Genomic DNA, 20,434 nt, shown 5'->3' with positions numbered 1-20,434 from the left:
AGCTCACAGAAAAACAGAGCACCACCAATTCCACAGCCACAGCGAAATGCCCTCCTTGCCCACCATGTGTAAACACCACCCTTCACAAAAGCATATATATGAAACAGACACCAGTCCTACTGTCTTGGTCTAGAAGCACTTCCACAGAGAATAAATATTGTTCAGACATTTTGTATCCTGCATCTCAAAAGTGTACTAGAAGTCTTTATAGTTCACTTCAAAACCACAGAAATACAGGTCTTTGCTGGCTGTATTTTGCAGCCATCTATCTGTAGCCATCCAGTCTTCACTGAAGTCTTACTATTAACAACAGTATCAGTAATCATTGAAAAATAAATTCCCATTTTAAATTCTCTACTGATTCCCAAACATATGTTTCATTACAGAAGCCTTACTCATGCCTTCAATTAGATTTCAACATAAGCATTAAATCAAAGGAGAAAAGCAGTCCAAAATGCAAGGACATGTCTCTCTCTAACCATTACAAATGGTAGATACAATCTCATGGCAGAAATATATATCCAAAATCCCCCATTTTTTTTCCAAAAGAATGAAACCATTTCAGTCTCTAAATTGTTGATAAACACTTTCCAGACTGTTAAACTTTAAGTGGAGCAGGTTAACTTCTCCTTACTTGACTTTGCATTTCTCACTTTCTCATTCTTTTGTATTGCCAGTCCCTGATCGTGCTGAATCAGATTATAATATATTAGGAAATCTCCCAGTTTCTATTTTAAAATCATCTATTTTTATATAAAATAATGTCATGAATGCCTATAAAATAGTATGATTTATAACATTTTCAATGTGACAGTGTGTGCATATATTTTTTTCAGCTCTCTTAAAAACTAATTTTAAGCAAACACTGTTCCCAGTGGAATCCTGGAAAGAAAAACCAACAGAGATGATTAAACACCATGACACCAGCTCTGGCTCAGGAATCTCCTGAAAAGCAAATCACTGCTAAGAGCAGTATTACTGAAAGCACTAGTACACACTTGCTCTGTTTGCATGTCCCTGAGGCCATTCCCATCCTGGAGGTTACTGTGCAACAGGGGTGGTTGGTCTTTCCCTACAGCACTATCCTTATATTCAGACCTAGGTTTTACATAACACTCCCTACCTCCGAAAGCTCATACTGACTTACCAGAACAACCAAGCATATTCAAAGGTATAATTAAAATTTTCACTGTTCTTTCCATAAAAAGTTTAAAGCATTCAGATTTGAAGCTAACAGCTAGTACCAGGGATGCCAAAATAACAGCAAAAGCCAGGGTGAAACTTCAAATTATATACAACCACTGAACAGACTTTCTGATTCACTCTTAAATCACAAAAAAGGAAATGAATTACTTTTGTAAACACACCCACCGTGTCTTTTAAATATCCGGCTGACAATCTCACATACATGCTGCTGTATCTTGGCTGCCCAAATAGAAAAACTACCCTGAAACCATCACAAATAAAAAGCACATATATAATTCATATGCTGTGAACACTCTATGTAATATAGGCAATAAGCATTCTGGTATCTCATCCCACTAAAATAAATTGTAATGCTTACATAATAAAAACACCCAAAGAAACCTACAGCTATACAAAGCATTATCGTACTGTGTTGCCATCTATTTCTTTAGATTTAGAAAGGTGTAAGTTGAGGAACTGCGAAAGATTACTTCAGTTGCCATGATTAGAAAGGGAAGAGAACAGTCAGGCAACACATTCTGTTGGCAATCATAGCAAAGTACCAATACCTTGACAGAAATTCAGATTAAAGAAAGCAATCATCTGGACAGAAGCTTAAAGCTTTAGCTGCTGCAATCAAACACTGCTCATTTCATCACTGAAGAACGTAAGGTTCAAATGGGAAGTGGTTATTCAAGCCCACACAGTACACATTTGCAGCTTTAAACAGTAACTTATACGAGGATTAATCTTCAGAGATAATGCAGTTCTCTAAAACACATTTTGAGTTTACCCACAGAAACATTTTTCTAACATTCCAACATAGGAAAAAACCCCAAACAACCCACACATCCCCTAAACACCTACAAACCTTCAGCATATCACTGTCATAGGTATAGTCTATAGCTGGAGATATACGCTGTGAAAATATCTGACTCATCATAGTCCGGTAGGCCTTCCCATCCACGTTTGCTAAGGTATGGTGAAGTACTTCATGGAGTTCAGACTCTTCCATTTGTGGTGGTGGAAGATGTTCACTTTTTAACAGCTCTACAGCTGTTGGTCGTGCTGCAGGATCATGGTTCAGTAGCCATGTAATAACCAATCTCTAAAAATTACATTAAAAAAATGTATATATTAGCAGTATTTACAACAAGCTACTTAGTCACATCACATCAATAAAAAATGAAAAGAAAGCAGGATCTGAATCTTTGGGGTAGATATTCTTTCCTTCTTAAGTTCTAAGTATCTTTCATTATTATCTGAAGAAAACACAGTAAAGCAGAGAAATTATTAGAAATCTATCTCTTGGGATGATAAAATAGGCAGCATCCTTTGCTGTTCTGTTATGCTAGTTCCAGCATCTCTTTATTAACAAAGTTGAAACAGAATCATATGCATAACAACAAGGATTTGAGAGTTATAGATATTAAAGAAGGGGAAAATCTTCATGGCATATATTCTACTATACTGTGCAAGATGGAGATACTTCCCCGCTACTGCTGCACAGGCACAGCCAGCAAAAAGCTAATGCTGATTATCAATGAAACGAGTCCACTAGCACAAGGAAAAAGTTATCTAGATGGTCCAGAAAAAGACTAGACTGCTCCTTGTCACTTTATTTGTCTGTCATGGAAGAATCCAGAACAGGTCTTGGCAGCTCTTTTCAAACTCAGAGCAGTCAATTGAGCTTGCACACTTCTTTCTGTTCTGCGACACAGGTACCTTTCAAAAGTTTAAGTTCAGCATTAATTAATATAGCTGTCATTTGTCTGAGCCTCATAAAAAAAAATCAGAGCTGTCCCTCAGAGCTTAAAAGGTATGGCAGTGAAATCTGCATGTCTTTAAGACTGCTCAGGGTATTTTCTGGGTAAGTATATCTCCTTGTCAGCTTAGTATATTCTTTTGAGATGATTTTTCTTACTTCATTCTAGTATCATAAAATAAGAATTTGGCAGAGATTACCAATTTAAAATTAAGTGGGAAAAAATAATTAATGGTTCTTGCCAGGAAATACTCAACAGTTAACATGTCTTCAAAATTACCTGCTTTGCATGCTTGACTTCATCGAAGTCTTTAGGAAATACAATAGTGGGCTATAAAAACAAGAAAACAAAAAATGCATTTGAATTCTAACAGGCAGTTCAGCTCCTCAGGCTAGTCTTCTTAAGTTCTACATATTTAAACAGAGAAACTAAGCATTTTTATTGCCCATGAGAAAGAAAAAAGAAAGACAGCTGGAAAAAAAAAATAATCACATAGTAAATTCAGTTTGAAGAGCTAACAGGAAAAAGTACGTCACTGAAGTGCTTCTATGATGTTTTGTAAAATGAAGATACATTTATCAACTACAAATACCAACTCATTCCTGAGAGACACTCACCAGGACTAAGCCCAGGGGTACTAAAGCCATGGTATCTCTATCTGAAGTTTACAGCTCTCATGGTTTGCACTGTAAAAACTAATTTCATAGACAGAACGCTGACTGATGGCAACACCATCAGGAAGCCCACAGTGCACTAAGGAGATGTCAGTACCAGTGCCAATGTCATTCTTCACTTTTCATCCACCTATTTTTTTTAAAGCGCTCCCAGTAGAAACATTTTTGCTATGTCTTGCATCTTTTAAATTCTTTAAACAAACTATGTGATGCACAATTATATTTACCAGTCTTAGCTGACCAAGAACAAAGATCCTTTCTGATGCAGTGATCATGGGATGGTAAGACATCTCAAAGAATATTATACCCAGACTGAACAGGTCCACTTTCTAAGGAAGAAAAAACAGAACAAAAGGCCAAAACTTATATGTAGTAGCTGTGAATTCTCTCCAGAAGAGTGAAGTTAAATTAAATTTCACAGTATATTAGGAGCCAGGAAGAGTGGGGTTCTTCTATGGTTGTATTTTTTCTTTTTGTTTTATTATTTATTTTTATGTGACCCAATCCATACAGATTTGGTAGACTTCAATGCCTTCTATTATTGCAGCATTGCCATGACATAAAAGACTCCCACTTCAAAAGCCTTCTTGTTTTGAAATTCAGCTCACCTTTACAGATAAGCAAAATCCTCTTTGATGAGACAATGCACCCCCCACCTCCCAAAAATCACAGTCTAGGAATCCAGGAGAGTAATATATACTTCTAAAGATGTCATTTTACCTTAACTGAAGACTTCAATATTTATCTTTACTTATAAAGATCCTCCATGATCAGGTGCTTTCAAGTTCAAGTCACTTGGACTTAGTCATTGTCACAGCACATTAATTAAAACCAGCTTGCTTCTACCCTTGCTCTGCTCTCAGAGCACTATTTCTCATTCCCCTGATTATCGCAGCAGTCCAACCACACCCTATTCCACCTTGAATTCACCTCTGTTGAGCAGGAATTACCAAAATTGAACCTGGTACCTTAGATTTTGTGGTAGTTTTTTATTAAGTCTACTCAATCATACCTGATTGTATGTAGACTTAGTGCTTCCTTGGACCTCTGGGCTGACATACAGTGCGGTGCCAACCATCCCTGTCAAATTACCTACAGGACAAAAGATAAGAGTACTGGTTTCAAGAATGTGAGGGAGAAATGCAGCATTTACAATTCAGAAAAAACCTTATCTTCTGTCCTCCTCTGTTCTAGGTTGAAATGCAGTCCTTATTGACAGAGACCCAGTTGAGAGCAGTTAGCAAAACAGACAGTTCTTACCTTCACGTGTCAAGTATCTGTGGCTATCTACTGTATCTAAACTTCTCTAGTGCTGTATAGGATTGTAGTAGGTCAGCATACAACTGATCCAACTAAATTTCATTTCCATTATTCTCATCTGAAGACACACACAATGTCCTAAAGTTTTCCTAAAACACAAAATTCAGTCTGTTGCAGGTGTTAAAAAAACCACCAATGAAACAGAAATCCCTGAAGTCCTGAAGTTTTCCTGTACAGGCAAAAGAACAGAAGTGCAGGACCCCTGTATTCTTCACTGATCTATGGCAGAAGGCTAGCAGAGAGAGCAAATTTGTTTTTAGATAATGGGAAAAAACTATCAGATTATATCTAACATATCTACCTCAAATTTTTTGTTTTTTCTGCCCAATAAAAATGGTTTTATCGTCAAAGAATGAATGGAAATCCTAACAGAGCACAAAATACTGCAGAATATAGGTGACTGCTTAAAATCATTTAGAACAAGCTACTGTGCAAAACTAACCTGATGCATCAGACAAAGCAGAACCATCTGAGTGATTTTCTTCTTGTTTAGAGACCATCTGAAATGAGGAAACAGACATACTGTAAATGGCACTTGAAAGGCTGCTGTTGGCTTTTCTCGCCGGTCTGGCTGGCAGTGCACGGTTTAACTCTAGAGCCTTAGAAATAAGAAAGTTTATGGCATTCACGATATGAACTCCATAGAGCACTCTATTGTAATGCTTTATTTTCACCTTTCATGTTATTACAACACCAAACTCAAGTTTTTTCATTCACTTCCAGCTGTACTTACTGCATTTGCTGGATGATCTGTAGCTAAACCAAAATCACCGATTTTGACATGATCATCTGAATCCAAAAAAATGTTCACAGGTTTCAAGTCTCTGTGGATCATTCCCTGTTACAGCAGAAGAACATAGAAAAAATGACAACCCACGGAATATTACACAATAAACACAATTCAAAAACCTCTCCATAATAGACTGGAAAATTCTATTACATATTTTTATTAAAGTGGGAAACCTACTGCATTAAGTCACTGATGATTAATTATGAAGTAAGACTACCATCTGTAGTCCAGAAGCTAGAAGCAATTTTCAGTGCTACCAGACACCTAGCAAAACATTTTAAAATGTGGTCAAATTTTTATGACAAAGGGAAAAATAGGAAGTGGTTCATTATAAAATTCCAAATTTATTTAGCCAGTCCAGGGAGGGGATTGTCCCACTCTACACAGCACTGGTACAGCCTCACCTCGAGTAGTGGGTGCAGTTTTGGGCACCACAGTACGACGGACACGAAACTACTGGAGAGTGTCCAGAGGAGGGCAACAAGCATGGTGAAGGGTCTGGAAGGGAAGTCTTATGAGGAGAGGCTGAAGCACCTTTGTTTATTTAGCCTGAAGAAAAGGAGACTGAGGGGAGACCTCATCACAGTCTATGGCTTCCTGATGAGGGGGAGCAACTGGGCAGGTGCCGATCTCCTCTCTTTGGCGGTCAGCGATAGAACCTGAGGGAATAGTATGAAGCTGCAACAGGGGAGGTTTAGGTTGGATGTTAGGAAGAGCTTCTTTACTGGGAGGGTGGTCAGGCACTGGAACAGGCTCCCCAGGGAACTGGTCACAGCACCAAGCTTAACTGAGTTCAAGAAGCATCTGGATGATGTGGAGCCAGGAGTTGGACTCTGTCACAGTTTTACGTAGCTGGATTCTAATGGAGAAGGGGAGGCTGCTGAGATGGCTTCTGCAAGAAGCAGCTGGAAGCTCTCTGCAGACCCCAGAGAGTAAACGCTGGCCAATTCAAGGCCAAAATTGCTGCTGACCAGGGCCGAGCCAATCGGTGATGGTCACAGCGCCTCTGTGAATCACATTTAGGAGGAAAAAAACCCACAGGCAGCTGCATTTTGCCACCAGAGGAAGGAGTGAGATGTAAGAAGCCATGCAGACACCAAGGCCAGGGAAGAAGGAGAGGTGGGAAGAATGAGGCACTCTAGGTGCCATAGAGAGAGATTCCCATGCAGTCCATGGATAGTGACTGGGAACAGAGTTTCCATCTACAGCCTATGGAGTGACCAACCCGTGCCGCAGCAGGTTTGCCCAGGGACTTCTGACTCTGTGGGGGACCAGGCTGGAGCAGTCTGTGCCCAAAAGTCAGCACCTTATGGAAGGGAGCCCTGCTGAGGCAATTGGTGAGGAGATGACTCCCCAACAGAAAGGACTCACATTGGACAAGTTTGTGGGGGACTGTCTCCCATGGGTGTGACCTCATGGTGCCGCTGAGGAAGGGGGTGTGGAATGGCCCCCTAACCAGCTGAAAACCCCCATTCCCAGCCCCTCCCCATGCTGTGATGGTGGGGGGAAAAAGGGAGTGAAATTATGACTGAAGTCTGCAATGAAGGAAGGGGTGGGGGGAAGTAGAGGTGGTTTAACATCTGGAGAAGGAAAGCAGGTTGTGAGGAACTGACCAAAACCCCAATCCTTGCCCCTCCCTGTGCCACAATGAAGCAATGGGGGGAAGAAGGGATTAAAATCATTACTAAAGTGAAGGCTGCTAAGAAGGGAGGGGTTGGAAGGTGCTTTAAGACCTGTCAGCACTTCTCATTACCCGACTCTGGTTCACTGGGTATGTAGCTGTAATGTAATAAATTAGTTTCTTTCCTTTATTCTGTATTGAGTCTGTTTTGCCCATGACACTAATTGCAGAGTGATCCCTCTCTGTCCTTGTCTCAAATCCTAAGCCCCTCGATATATATTTTCTCCCCTTTCCAGCTGAAAAGGGGAGTGATAAAGAGGCTTTGGTGGGCATTTGGCCTATAGCCAGGACCAGACCACCACAGACTTCATTACCCTCAATGGGTACCTCCCAACTCAGGAGTTTCTATGATTCTGTATGATAAAATATTCTAAGCCCCTAGAACAAAACAACATCAGAAAGGGCATGGAATGAGTGAACCTTGCTAATAAATGCCCAAAATGAATATCATAGTAAGAAACCCATACAGAAAGAGACATAACACACACTATGGACAGCTCATAACTGTCATATTGACTAACCTTCTCATGGATGTAAGCCAACCCATCTAAAATTTCTCGGAAAAGCCTCCATAGCCGACTGGTGTCTTCATATAATCCCTGGTCAATAGTATCCCTTAACGTGCTCTTTTCACAATACTCCATCTTCCATGGTGCATATGTAGGGGACAGAGGGAAGAATAGAGCAGTTTGGTCAAGAAGAGACAAACAGAAACTTACATCAGTATGCATACTCACGCCTGGTTCTGTAACACACAGTTCAGGAGCAAACAGCATCACCAAAACACATTAAGCTGTTTGGAGTTTTCCAAAGAGATGTCTTTTAGCTTTTAAAACCCTCTACGCATTCACTTATGGGTCCTATCCCATTTTCTGGGACAATGGTAGGAGCTAGACTACTATATTCTCTAACATAAATGTTAAAAACAAGGTGAAACCAGCCAAGCCATAACGTATGTTTAAGCTCAACTTAAAATCTCTGGCTTTATTTTACTTGGCATCTTAACTACTTATATTATGGTTACACATAACACATACAAAGAAGCTTATTAAAATCTAATTCCATCTGATTGTATCATTCTTTCAGACAAGCCTGAAGTGCTTTACAAAAAAACCCCTGCATATCACCACAGAAGAGTAAGCTATGATAGACTTCTCCCAGAAACAGTAACATGTAACACAAAGGAGATGTCAGTGGTAAAGCCTGAAGTTGAAAACCTGCAGGAATTTTATTTTGTGCCTACTGTCAGGGCCACACAATGGTTCTCCAGACCACTGGTTTCTGTTAACAGGAAGTGCACGCAGAACATAATGCCTTTGAAGGGAACGAGGAAGTTTTCACATCTGTGAAATACAGCTTCACCTCTGGAAGTTAACATGACAGACTTTAACTCCACCTTGGGAATTAACACCATAAACAGCCTCAACAACCCCAGCAACAGTGTTAGGGGGTTGGGATGGATATTCTAAATATTCTAAACAAGTGCCAAGCACAAGGCAAAACAATGCTTTGGAAGCCACAGACTCATAAAGGTCAATCGGTTCAGTTGCTTTAAGGTTTGGGCAGGAGTTGCCAACATTTACTTGTACACAAGCAGCAACAGCCACCCAACTCTCTCTTTCCAGGCACAACGATGGAGCCTCAGAAGGCATAATAAGCCATGTGCACTGCATAGTGCCTTCCGCTAGCCAGGGCTTTCAGAAAACTATTCTATTGCAAATGCAACATTGAACTTAGTCTCACACGCATTTTTTTTAAAGGTTTTCTTATGAAAACCACCAGTCAACCTCTGCAGACTGAAATAAACAGTATCCTCTTATCTGTGACTTGTTTGTACCTGAATGTACAGGAAATGCACTGTCTGAATGACTGGTATCTTGTCTTCTCCTCTGTTGCCTTCTTCTTCCTTTACAACAACAGAAGTAACAGAACAGTGAGCTACAGGAAGCCATCCAGAGATTTCTTTATGCATACCGATATTTTTTAAATGGCCGGAACAAATGGACAAAAACTCACCTGCTGTGGCTGCACTTTAACTACAAAATAAGAAATGGACATTTTTTTAATGCCATTGCTTCTAAACAAACTAGAAAGCCAGGTGCAACCCAAATCTCATTTTCAAAGTGAGAATGAGGAAGATTTTGCCATCATTAGACACTGGAGGAAAAACATTCCAAATGCTGTTGAAACCCAAACCTCAAAGTGTATCACATTAAAAAAAAAAAAACCTAAAATACACAAAACTTACTTAATAGAATTAATAATGCAACCCCTGCCTCCAGCCAACAATTTTGATATAGTGTGTATGTATATATACACAGAGTGACCAAAATACGCACTGCCATACTATTAAATTATGTACTGAAAGCTCTTTCATGCCAATGCACTTTACAACAGAAAGAAGATGGAGATTAAGCTTTTGTAAGATCATTTTACAGATCACCAGGACTGTCAGATTCTAGATGCTGTAGAAAACTGTGCATTAGCTATTGGTTTATATCATCTAAAAGCAGAAGAGAACGTCAAATTTCAGATGATGTAAGGCAATCCATATGGTTAAACTGATAAATCACGCACATACTTAAGTGTTAAACTTGCAACAGCCAGACTCATGACTATGAAGTGCAACTCCCATTTTGCTAAGTGAAGACTATGGGAAAAAGAATCCAGATTAGCTGTATCAGATTGATTTCTACAGAACACAGCTCACGGTGGCAGAACATAACCTTATGGCTCTTAAAAGTTTTGTTTTACTTCTGGTGAAACTGACCTGCTTGCTTGTCAAAGGCTAATTTATGATTATTAATTCACTAGCTTTAACTTTATACTTACCGGAGAACGACCTTTACTGTTTTCATCCTCGTTATCAAAAATTATTTCACTCTCAGAATCTGCGGTGGGCCTGGTTAGGTTAAAAAAAAGGAAAAAAAAAGAAAACCACAAAAGTTTTAGGTACCAAGAAATAATTACTAGGAAATCTGGAACCTATTTACGATAAAAAAGAAAACCTAAGCCTCCATATCTCTTAAATGATCTGTGGTAAAAAAGAACACCTAAGCTTCCATATCTTTGAAACAAAAACAAGCAAAACACAAAACCTGAACATGTATCCTGCTTGCAAAGCAACACCTAATTTGACAGCCCAATTACTTGAAGGGAAGGCATATATTTGCATCAGTAAAATTTGATTTCTGCATTCAATAAACGAAGCTGAGATGACTTGTTTACTTGTTTAAACAAGAAAAAAACCCCACCATGAGTGTAAGAACCACTCCATACACAGAGGCTGGTATGGAATACATTCATAAAAAACAAAACAAAGGAAAAAGGACAATGTATTTTTCAGTGTTCTTAATATTTCGCCGATACTGTCTATTAAAACCTTTCCCTTCGAGGTTGGAATGGAAAAGACAGTCCAACATAAAGTAAGTAGTCGTGCACTCTGACACAAATGTTAAGAAACTCCTAGAAGCCTAAACCAAAATTTTCCTTGTACACTGACAGTTTTTAGCTACAAAATTTTCATCTCCCTGGCTACCTGCTGAAAAATACACGAATTTTGAACCGGGGGACTGAACAAAAATGCAGCCAACTACCTCTGGCAAAGGAGATGAGAATGACAGAAGATACAAACTTGGCAAAACCAAATGTTTTCATGTTTCCTACAGTGCCGATACTGAAGCCTACTTACAAAAATGATTGTGAGAACACCCCATCTCCGTCATCATCGTCATCACTGGATTCCTCCTGATCAGCTCCACTGAATTTGTTGCTGGAGGACTTTTCACACGAAGTGCTCCACTCAACTGAACTTGTCAAAACCGGTGGGGGAGCATTAGCTTCCACGTCGTCTGTTTCCTCAGTGGTAAGGATGCCGAGACCGGCTTTGGCGGGCATTCTTTTCGCTTCAGTTTCAGGTGATGACAGAGTGGGAACAGGACTTTCATGTTTCTCTATCCAGGCATTGTAATACCTCACAATATTCTCATGGTTCAAGCGGGAGAGTAATGTCACTTCTCCTTTAATCCTCCGGAATTGCTTGCTAGCAGGATTTACGCGGATACGTTTCACAGCATAATAGCAACCATCAAGATTGTTTTTCACCTGCAAAATTCAAATAAATCTGAAGTCAAATGCTTATAAATGCCTTACCAAGTAGAGACAGAAGTAATTTCATGGAAAAGGAAGGCTTCTGTCCACCTACAAAATGACTACAATTCAAACCCAAGCTTCCCTATACTGACAGGTTTCTCCCCAGACTCCCAGCAATCTCCCACAAAACTTATCTGCCTGTTTAACTCCAGTTAAAACACACAACACAGGCACAGCACACTATGAGATAATAAGTAAAACCATGCAGACAGTGAATATATTGCTTTGCTTCAGAGAAAACAAACACATCCTGGAAAAGGATTCCATAGATGGGAATTATTTTTACACCATACCTTGATGACTGCTCCAAAAGCCCCTTTGCCAAGTAATTTTAGCTCTTCGAACTCATTGTAGTAGCGGGAAAACTGTCTCTGGGTTTCTGCGAAGAAGGAAGCGCTGGATACCTGACTGCTGGGTACAACTGTCTCGATGCAATCTGTACCTGCTGAATCTGAAACAAGGATATCAAAGTCACCGCTGCTGGCAGTATGGGGACAAGGCACAAGAAACTGCCAAATAAGCATCAGGGAGAAGATAAAACCTTCATGTGCAACTACAACCTAAAATACAGAAGTGCTCTGCTGTGCTGTTAAGCTCTGGTACACGCATAAACATCAGAGTTTTCTAATTGCTAACATTAATTATGCTGGACAAAGGAACTGATTCCAGTAAGAACATCAGGAGGGAAGAAGCATCACTTGAATGGCACCTTCCAAGGACAAAGCCTGACATTTATGCCATGCAGGAGGTAGATGAATTTACAGTTTAATTAAAGCATCTGCTGCTTCTACTGGAGAGACAGCAGCTGTCAGCCTATTGCCACAGCTAGTCATGGATGCAGAAAATTAAAAACCATACCACCTTTTAAGTTAATCAATGTAAAACACTTGTACAGTCTTGCCAAGCTCTAGCAAAGCTCAATTTTTCCTGTTATTGCAGGCATATAGTCTACTTAGTGTTGCAGAATATGGAAAGAACCAAGTTTCTTACCATCTAGATTTTCTTCAGCTATAGGTATTTTCATTCGTGGAATGTTTATAAAACTATGTTGTAACAACTGCTGTGGAGTCCATCTTCCCTTATCTTCTAAGCAAACACATCTGTTAGCAAACCAAGACAACCGTTCAAAGGTCTATTCTGTATCAGGTCTAAACGTTCAAAGAAGTCTCCTTATATTTAAGAAATTATCACCTTTATCATTCAGATGGGAATCAGAAGCAAAGACAGACTAAATGACTTATCCACAGTGACACACAAAGTTGGTAGCAGGGCAGAGAAGAGAGCACCAGGCCTGTTCTCCCAAATTGCAGATTAGCAGCCTGAGCCGTGAGGGAGCAATACCTCTTCTCCAAAACCTCTAACTAGCAACACGAGAGGATTTAGCTGTTCTTTCAAAAAGCTGTTCAAGTCTTTAAAAAAAAAACTATAAAAATATATATTTTAAAAAATATCAAAGACAAAATGGTACAGGAACTCAACAAACATACTTTTCCAGAAAGTCTTGGAAGTCAGCAGGTAAATTGGTAGGAACAGCAACTGGATATTCCTTGGTTAGTTGGCCCTGGCTGAGCGAAAGCAGCAGCAAGCCCAGACTCCATACATCTCCTTTCTTTCCGGGTTTGCTGGGAAGACCGTCCTCACTAAAACGGACTTTGGTTTGCTCAAATACATCTGCTTTGCAGATATCAGCTAAGCGCTTGGAAATGCTGTAGTCTGTCACCTTGACGTTTCCTTCAGCATCTACCAGGATACTGGAAGCACAAAGAACTTTGTGCACTACTGAATTATTGTGCAAGTAGTCGAGAGCTGACAAGATCTGGGTCACATAGTGGCGTAACTGCTCAACTGGAACTGGAGTCTCTTTGTGTAGGTATGTAGAAAGGCTGAAACCACTTATATGCTCCACTAAAATGTCCACCACAATTGAATCATCCCGTTCTTTAAGGTTCATGCATTTATAATGTACTATGTTTGGGTGACTTAGCTTTGTCAGTGAGTTGAACTCTGTTTCTGCACCCTGAAGCTGTTAAGAGAAACACAACATAACATGCAGTACATCACATCTCATGAACATACCACTGCTAAAATATATTACACATAAAATATATGACATTCTCCTTTTTCAGAGAAGGAAGTATTGAAAACAAAGAGCAAAACCAAATTTGGTTACTGCCAGGTAACCATGAGTCTCTCTTCAGAATGTTAGTATTTTATATTTATGTATGTTTCAAAATATACTTTCTTGCACTTATATTACTGTATTACTGTAAACAAACTCCTGAATATGCTGTAACACCCATCTTCTATGGTGCAGGTACTCTAAACACAAAACTTTTTCATGCTCATCACCACCCTCTCAAGTTAATATTAACTAGCAGCCTCAAGAAAAGCACTGAATCCCACCTAACTTTTATTAAGCCAAATGCAAAATATGGGCATTACCTGTTTCTTACACTTCTCGATCTTTTCTATTTCATGTGACGTAAGAAACTTTCCCATCTTTTTCTGCCAGTGCAGAACCCACTCATATACTAAAACAAAGTCACCACTGCGAATTTCCAAGGCATTGTAGATTGATTTCCCAAGTTTATCATCCTTGCCTGTTGATCAAGGAGAGAAGAGGAACATGGCTTCTTTTGTTTCTAAGGACTCGACGAGAGTTCTGGCAAATGCTAAATCAACACCAGGAAACCTGCTCGCTACAATTTCAGAAACACAAATGTAATTACAGCTAAACAAGGTAAGTACCTACATGGCAGGTATGGAAAATAACAGGTCTCATGAGACCAAATACTGTGCAATTATTCATCCCCAGAGAGCAAAATAATAGAATTATCTTTGCTCCAGAGTGACTCAGGCCGCTTATCCTGCCACCGAGGAAGCGCTATGCTGAAAGTGAACAATGAAAACATTTGACAGTCTATTCATATGGGCACTTCATGGAGGCCTTTCAGCTCTGAATATGTCCTGTCCTTACTTGTATTTATGTTTTCACTAAAACCTCTGCTTTTATGTCTCTGCTATCAGCAGCAATGGAAGCAGAGCAAGTATGCATTTACAACCTCATAATTATCACTGATTTCACGTTATTGAAAGCTAGATGACTTCTTGCTTCATAGTAAGGTGTATCTGGTGAGCTACCTATGTAAATTTAAAAGCAAATAGGTTTTGGTATTATTTTAGTTATAAAGAGAATAAAATGTTGAGAAATTAGTTTGGGTGGAGGGGTTTGTACGGTTATTCAGTTATGTAATTGTATCTGGAGAAGTAAGTTTTTACTTAAAACACCCCTAGAAAAATGTAACATAGTGCTTTAAAAATAACTTTCCCTATTACCTGCTCCTGCTCTTGACTGTGACACTTCACACTCCACAACAACATTCTCTCCACCCTTGCTGCTTGTACCCGTTAACACTGTTTAATGTTTTCCCTCCCCAAAAAACCAAACCCAGCCTGATCCCCAGTATTTCAAGCTGCAATTGTATTTTTGCTTACCTAGACATTTTCCTTTATGGACAGTAAGTTGTCCAGCACCACTCGTACTGAAGTTCAAAACTTCATGATTTCCAGGGGACTCTTCACTATTAGTAACAGAAAGCTGACGTTCTCTTCTGCAATGTGAACACAACATTTTTTTCCAACTAAGTAAGAAATGGTATTGTTGCATTCCCTAGTCCCTAAAGATATAAATTCTTCAAGAGGATTAGCTTTGTGAGACTTCTGCATCCAATGGTAATATCCTTTAATTTCAGATACTGAGTTAGTGCAGAGATGTGTTCAAAGCCAGGAGTTGAATCCAAACCTTAAAACTTCCACATCTTGGGACGCCACTCCCAGTTTGAGGGTGGGTGAAACATTAAACAAAGTAAACATGCTACAGCTCTGAAGAACATGTAAGTTTTACTTGGCTTGCATTCTTTTTCAAAACGTTATGAAAAGCAAACATATACAAATTTGGAAGCTCATTCCAGCTTTAGCTTAATGACTTTTCCTAACCTAAAATAGGTTTCCCATTTGCCTCCTTTACTACCCTCACTCCTCCTTCAAGAAAAGGGAAGTTCTGCAAAAACTTTCAAAGCAAGTGAGCCAGTGTGATTAGGGTGTTTCTTCTCACACTCATGTAGGGAGCTGCACGCGAGGTCAGAAAGAATACAAGACCACTAATGCAAATCAATTTCCATTACTTCTTGGTAAAATATATTTCAAAATTAATAGAAATATCACTACTGCAAGGGTATCCTCCAAGTAAATGCAATCTCATATAGAGAACACAGGACTACATGAAGGGTTACATGTCTAGCGTTTGCTTAACTCTACAAACATAGCATCATGAAAAGTTTCAATGTTTAAAAATTGTTGCGGTTTTACCCTGGCTGAGAGCCGAGATCCACGCACCTGCCTGCTCTTTAAAGGAAAAGAGTAGGGGGAGAAGGTGGAGGGTTGGGGGGGCGGGGGTGGGGGTGGCAAGGGAAGGGAAAAGGAAGGGTCAAATAACAACCCCAAAACAAAGAAACCAAAAGCCTGTGGGTTGGGATAAGGATAGTTTACTAAAATAGCAGAAAGATAAAATATAACAATGCTAACAGGACTTTAGAGCAAAAATCTATGAAGCTGTTGATACACAATGCAGTTTCTCACCAAACCACACAACTCAGGTCGTGCCACCCAGAGCCGTCCCGGAACCCGACCGTCCTCCAAAAACCGCGCATCCCGGAGCCGCCCCTGCTCCTCCTCCCATCAGCCCCCCTTGATACTGAGCAGGACGTAATTGGCATGGAATACTCTCTTTGGCCAGTTTGGGTCACCTGTCCTGGCTTCGTCCCCTCCTTTCTCACTAATAGAGAAATATGAAGAGCTGAGAAAGTCCTTGACTGTCTGACAGCAACTAAAAACATCAGGGTGTTGTCCGCACTGCTCCCCTTTTAACTCTCAAACACAGCATTCCATCCGCTGCTACTAAAGAAGCTAACTCCATCCTGACCAAAACCAGGACAAAACCTGACCAAAACCAGTTGATTACTTTCAACGTTAAAGTAAGTAACTCTGCACTTTTTAAGAAATAAGATACAATGCAATAATTTGTGTGGAAAGTTAATATACGTTCATTGAATGCACTCTGCATTAAAGTATAGTCATGAACTTTTCAGATACTTGTCACACAGTGTTTCCCTGTCTCAGACAGTGTCTCATTGGGCTAGACTGAGATTAGCAATAAGACAGCAACAGAGATTTATGGACTATCAAACCCCACAGAAAAACTGCCAAATACAACGTGGGACAGGCAACAGGAGGAGGTGGCAGCAAGAGTCAGAGTAGGATAGATTGAAGAAGGAACTTCTGTTTCACATATTAGTGTTGCTGATAAATAACGTGAAAACAATTTTGAAGTCTATAGACAAGAAAAAAAAACCACCACAGAAATACAGTACTTCCACAATTGTTATGGGCACAATTTGAATCGAAACTAAGAAAATTAATACCAGGGTATCTCCACTGTCCTTGACAGCTATGCACACAGGGAAGGGAGGAAGAGTAAAAAAAACAACCCAAAAACCCATCAACCCCCACAACCAATTGTCACCAATCCTAACCTACATGACTCACGTACCAGCAGAAGAGACCTCCAGTAACTCTAATTTTCCCTCCAATCATACAATTAGCATTACCCAATTCTCCAACAAAGAACTTTACACCAGTGTATCTTTACAGCAATTTTTTTGAGATTAATATAAGCTTTAATTTATTGTGCTATTCCAAGAAGTTCCATAGCTGATTGAAGAATTATTTTTTTTTCCTATTGGCAGCATGTTGAACACTTATGCCCTGCACACACCTTCCAACAATTGCCAAATACTTTCTAAGTTAAATTAAGGACCAAGTCGGCTCTCTTAATTGGAAAGTTCCCAAGTTATCCATTGCACATGAATTAGTTAAACCATGCAAATGAAGTGGGGGAGAAAAGGGGAGTGAGACCTAAACTAACAGCTGAACAACATGGCACATTACTCTCTTGCCTTCAAATTCCACTTTGAAATCTAATGACTGGGGGGGGGTGTGCTGGCATGGATGGAAACAAACTCCACTTTCAAACTGACATACATACTTTGAACGTGCAGCCGAATTTGTTCGGTGTTTATTATTCACTCCATGTTGTTCGGAACAGCTCCCGTTCACACTTGTAGCAACTCTATATCCTGCAGCATCTCTCCTGTGAGAATTCTCTTGCTTTGTCAGAGCAGCTATTTCCAGTCGTTCCTATAAATCAGAAAAATCCACAGATAAGCACAGAAACCGCTACTATCCTCAAATTATGTAGCACTTGACTATTATTCTATACAGCTGCCCAGATTACTGAAGAAATAGGCTTTCATAAGAAATGTACATAGGAGGCTGAGGGGGAAGTGTTGAGATTCAGAAAGTAGCTTTCAGCCCTGTCCACAGACGAGAAAGTACAGATTCTTTACAATAGAACCAGAAACATTAACATACTTTTTTCTATGTCTGTTTGAAAATATTCATCTCAGTACAGTTAAGATGCTAAAATTTTTAACTGTTTTCCCTTACAATTGATTTTATTCCAGAAATAAGCCCCATATAATCAAGAACCTATCTTAACCTAGGATCTATTAGAAGCACTAGATGTGAAATGAAGTCCAAGACAACTCAGTCATGCAAAGCTCTTTAAATTTTTGTAAGCACATGCTACAGTACTGGGAAGAAGTTGTTGCAATGGTTTCTGCATGCTTGCTTAGAAAGAATACCTGTTTGGCGATCTCTTTCTTTTTCCTTTCTTCTCTTTTCTCTTCCTCCCTTCTCTGAATCTCATTGAGGATTTCACGTTGCTGAAATAAATGTCAGTGTTGTTAGGGACATGAGAGTTCACACAATGCAGCTGCTAATCTTACACTAGTTAAAAAGAAAAAAGCTGTAATGATTTTTCAAAACTGTTAACAAGAAAAATTTACTTCTACAAGAAGACCCAACAAGAAAGCTTCACACACAGCAAAGTAGATGTTTTTCTCTGGGCTAAAAACACCTAATCAAATCATCACAGCTGCAGCAGCAGATAGTTTATATAGTACATACTGATCAACTCATACAGACAGGTCTGACAAGTTAATAACTCACAAAAACCCACTGCTATGCAGGTCGATTTCCAGAATCATAATTCTTTATGTTATTTGAAGAATAAAGGGTTATTCACACTTTATTTTTTCTTACCTCCTGTTCCTCTCTTCTCTTAACTTCTTGTGCCCTACGCAGTTCCTCCTGAGCCAATCTTTCTTGTTCTTTTTGATGATTTTTTAGCATTTCTTCATGAAAAGACTTTGACGGTGGCTTATTATACTCACTGAGAAATGACTGTACATGATCAGCAAGTTCGAATATCATCACCTGAATGAAAATAGGCACGAATGACACGTAGAGCCCAAAGAACAAGTAGATGGCATAGTAAAATGACACATCAACAAAACAAATACAGGAGCAGCATGACTGATGATTTTGTTACTTATCAAGGAGAATTTACCATATTTCAGTACTTTTTTGTCATGGCTATTTATTAATGAAGTGTAAGATGCAAAATACCTGGCCACAGTAGCAAAGATAGCAAAAATCACCAAGACAGCCAGCTGCAAACATCTTTTCTTAACTAAAAAGAAAAAAAACACCACCAAAAACCCTAAAAGAAATTCCTTTTCTCATCTTCTTTTAGTCATGTTAGTTTACGACAAGCTACAACAGCATAAATCCTTTGCAATTGTCTATTGCTGAATCTGCTGCTATCAAAGTTACTTATTTCCCTGCTAACATGAAATCAAATCCCTCCTCTGCAAACTAGTCCCCCAGTTCAAACTATAAAGCCACTTAAGGCATTCCACGTATAACCACAATTACTAAAATAAGAAGTGTACTGAAAACTCAGCTGAATTCTGCAAGGTTGGAATCCATTTTCAGTTACCATTTACTTGATCTGGGCATGTACTGATGATCTATTGACCTGACAGGACTTATGCTTTCATCAGTCTAGCAGCATCCCTTTATTAACTCAAGCAGCATCCCTTTATTAATTCAAGCAATTCATAGTGCTGAGAGACTATCATATCTCTAGAATTAAGGAACAGTACATCAGAAAGATGCATCCCAGCAATGGCACTGAGCTGGATTAGCATGTATAGGTGGGAGAACAGCCAAACCGAACTATGCCATCTGCCTGTACCAAGCTGACATTTAGAAGATTCTCAAACACTGAATCACTTGCTTGAAAGTAAGATGAAGCCAGGAGGCAATTCAGAATAGAGAGAGAGTAATATAACATGAGCATATCTGACACATGCAAGCTAAAGTATCTTTCCCAGGCTACTGTTCAGAAGGAAAGGTGATTATGCACGTACACACGTTAAAAAACTCCAACAAACTCAATTAAAACCCAACAAACAAGCTGCTGTTTGGTTTGACAGGTAACTGTCATATTTTCAAATTTTCCATACTGCAGAACAGACTTTAATAAAGAATACCTGTGAAGCCAAAGTTATCTCCCTTTCTTACAGGGAAAGTAATTCAGGAGTGCACTGTATGTCACTCATCAAAAGAAGTGCCTCATACATGTGACTTACAGCTGTATCTACTACATGTAGCTGGAGCAAGCACAGATCTTGCCTTGGAAAATTAGCATTAGGAAAACCTATGACACATTCGTAGCTCCTTTCAATGAGATCAGAAATCAAACTGGGGTCTAAAGCCCAAGCCAATCGCTCTCCTAGGGTCAGCTGTGAGCAAACTGAGCACATACTACACAGTTTAGAGGTTACTTAGAAGAATCTGAACCTTCTATTTCCTAGCAGTTGTCTGTAGTGCAGTCATTACA

General features: G+C 39.4%; 1 protein-coding gene across 1 annotated transcript in view; it reads right to left on the bottom strand.

The window, feature by feature from the left end:
• Window positions 1-20,434, bottom strand: part of EIF2AK4 (eukaryotic translation initiation factor 2 alpha kinase 4) — a 40,954-nt gene that overhangs the window by 16,209 nt on the left and 4,311 nt on the right. The window contains exons 4-22 of the mRNA XM_084262923.1: window positions 18,790-18,963; window positions 18,330-18,410; window positions 17,672-17,823; window positions 15,064-15,179; window positions 14,011-14,168; window positions 13,056-13,591; window positions 12,559-12,668; window positions 11,862-12,019; window positions 11,108-11,520; window positions 10,249-10,318; window positions 9,254-9,322; window positions 7,938-8,060; window positions 5,679-5,783; window positions 5,388-5,445; window positions 4,638-4,717; window positions 3,853-3,954; window positions 3,231-3,281; window positions 2,057-2,293; window positions 1,372-1,447 (exon numbers count right to left, since the gene is read on the bottom strand). Coding sequence (XP_084119049.1) covers window positions 1,372-1,447; window positions 2,057-2,293; window positions 3,231-3,281; window positions 3,853-3,954; window positions 4,638-4,717; window positions 5,388-5,445; window positions 5,679-5,783; window positions 7,938-8,060; window positions 9,254-9,322; window positions 10,249-10,318; window positions 11,108-11,520; window positions 11,862-12,019; window positions 12,559-12,668; window positions 13,056-13,591; window positions 14,011-14,168; window positions 15,064-15,179; window positions 17,672-17,823; window positions 18,330-18,410; window positions 18,790-18,963 — 2,869 coding nt within the window. The remainder of the gene's footprint in view (window positions 1-1,371; window positions 1,448-2,056; window positions 2,294-3,230; window positions 3,282-3,852; window positions 3,955-4,637; window positions 4,718-5,387; window positions 5,446-5,678; window positions 5,784-7,937; window positions 8,061-9,253; window positions 9,323-10,248; window positions 10,319-11,107; window positions 11,521-11,861; window positions 12,020-12,558; window positions 12,669-13,055; window positions 13,592-14,010; window positions 14,169-15,063; window positions 15,180-17,671; window positions 17,824-18,329; window positions 18,411-18,789; window positions 18,964-20,434) is intronic.

This window comes from Gallinula chloropus, assembly GCF_964237585.1.
Source record: "Gallinula chloropus genome assembly, chromosome: 4".
Taxonomy (NCBI): domain Eukaryota; kingdom Metazoa; phylum Chordata; class Aves; order Gruiformes; family Rallidae; genus Gallinula; species Gallinula chloropus.
Note: the sequence above shows the minus strand (reverse complement) of the source record. Positions and strands in the feature narration are given on the sequence as shown.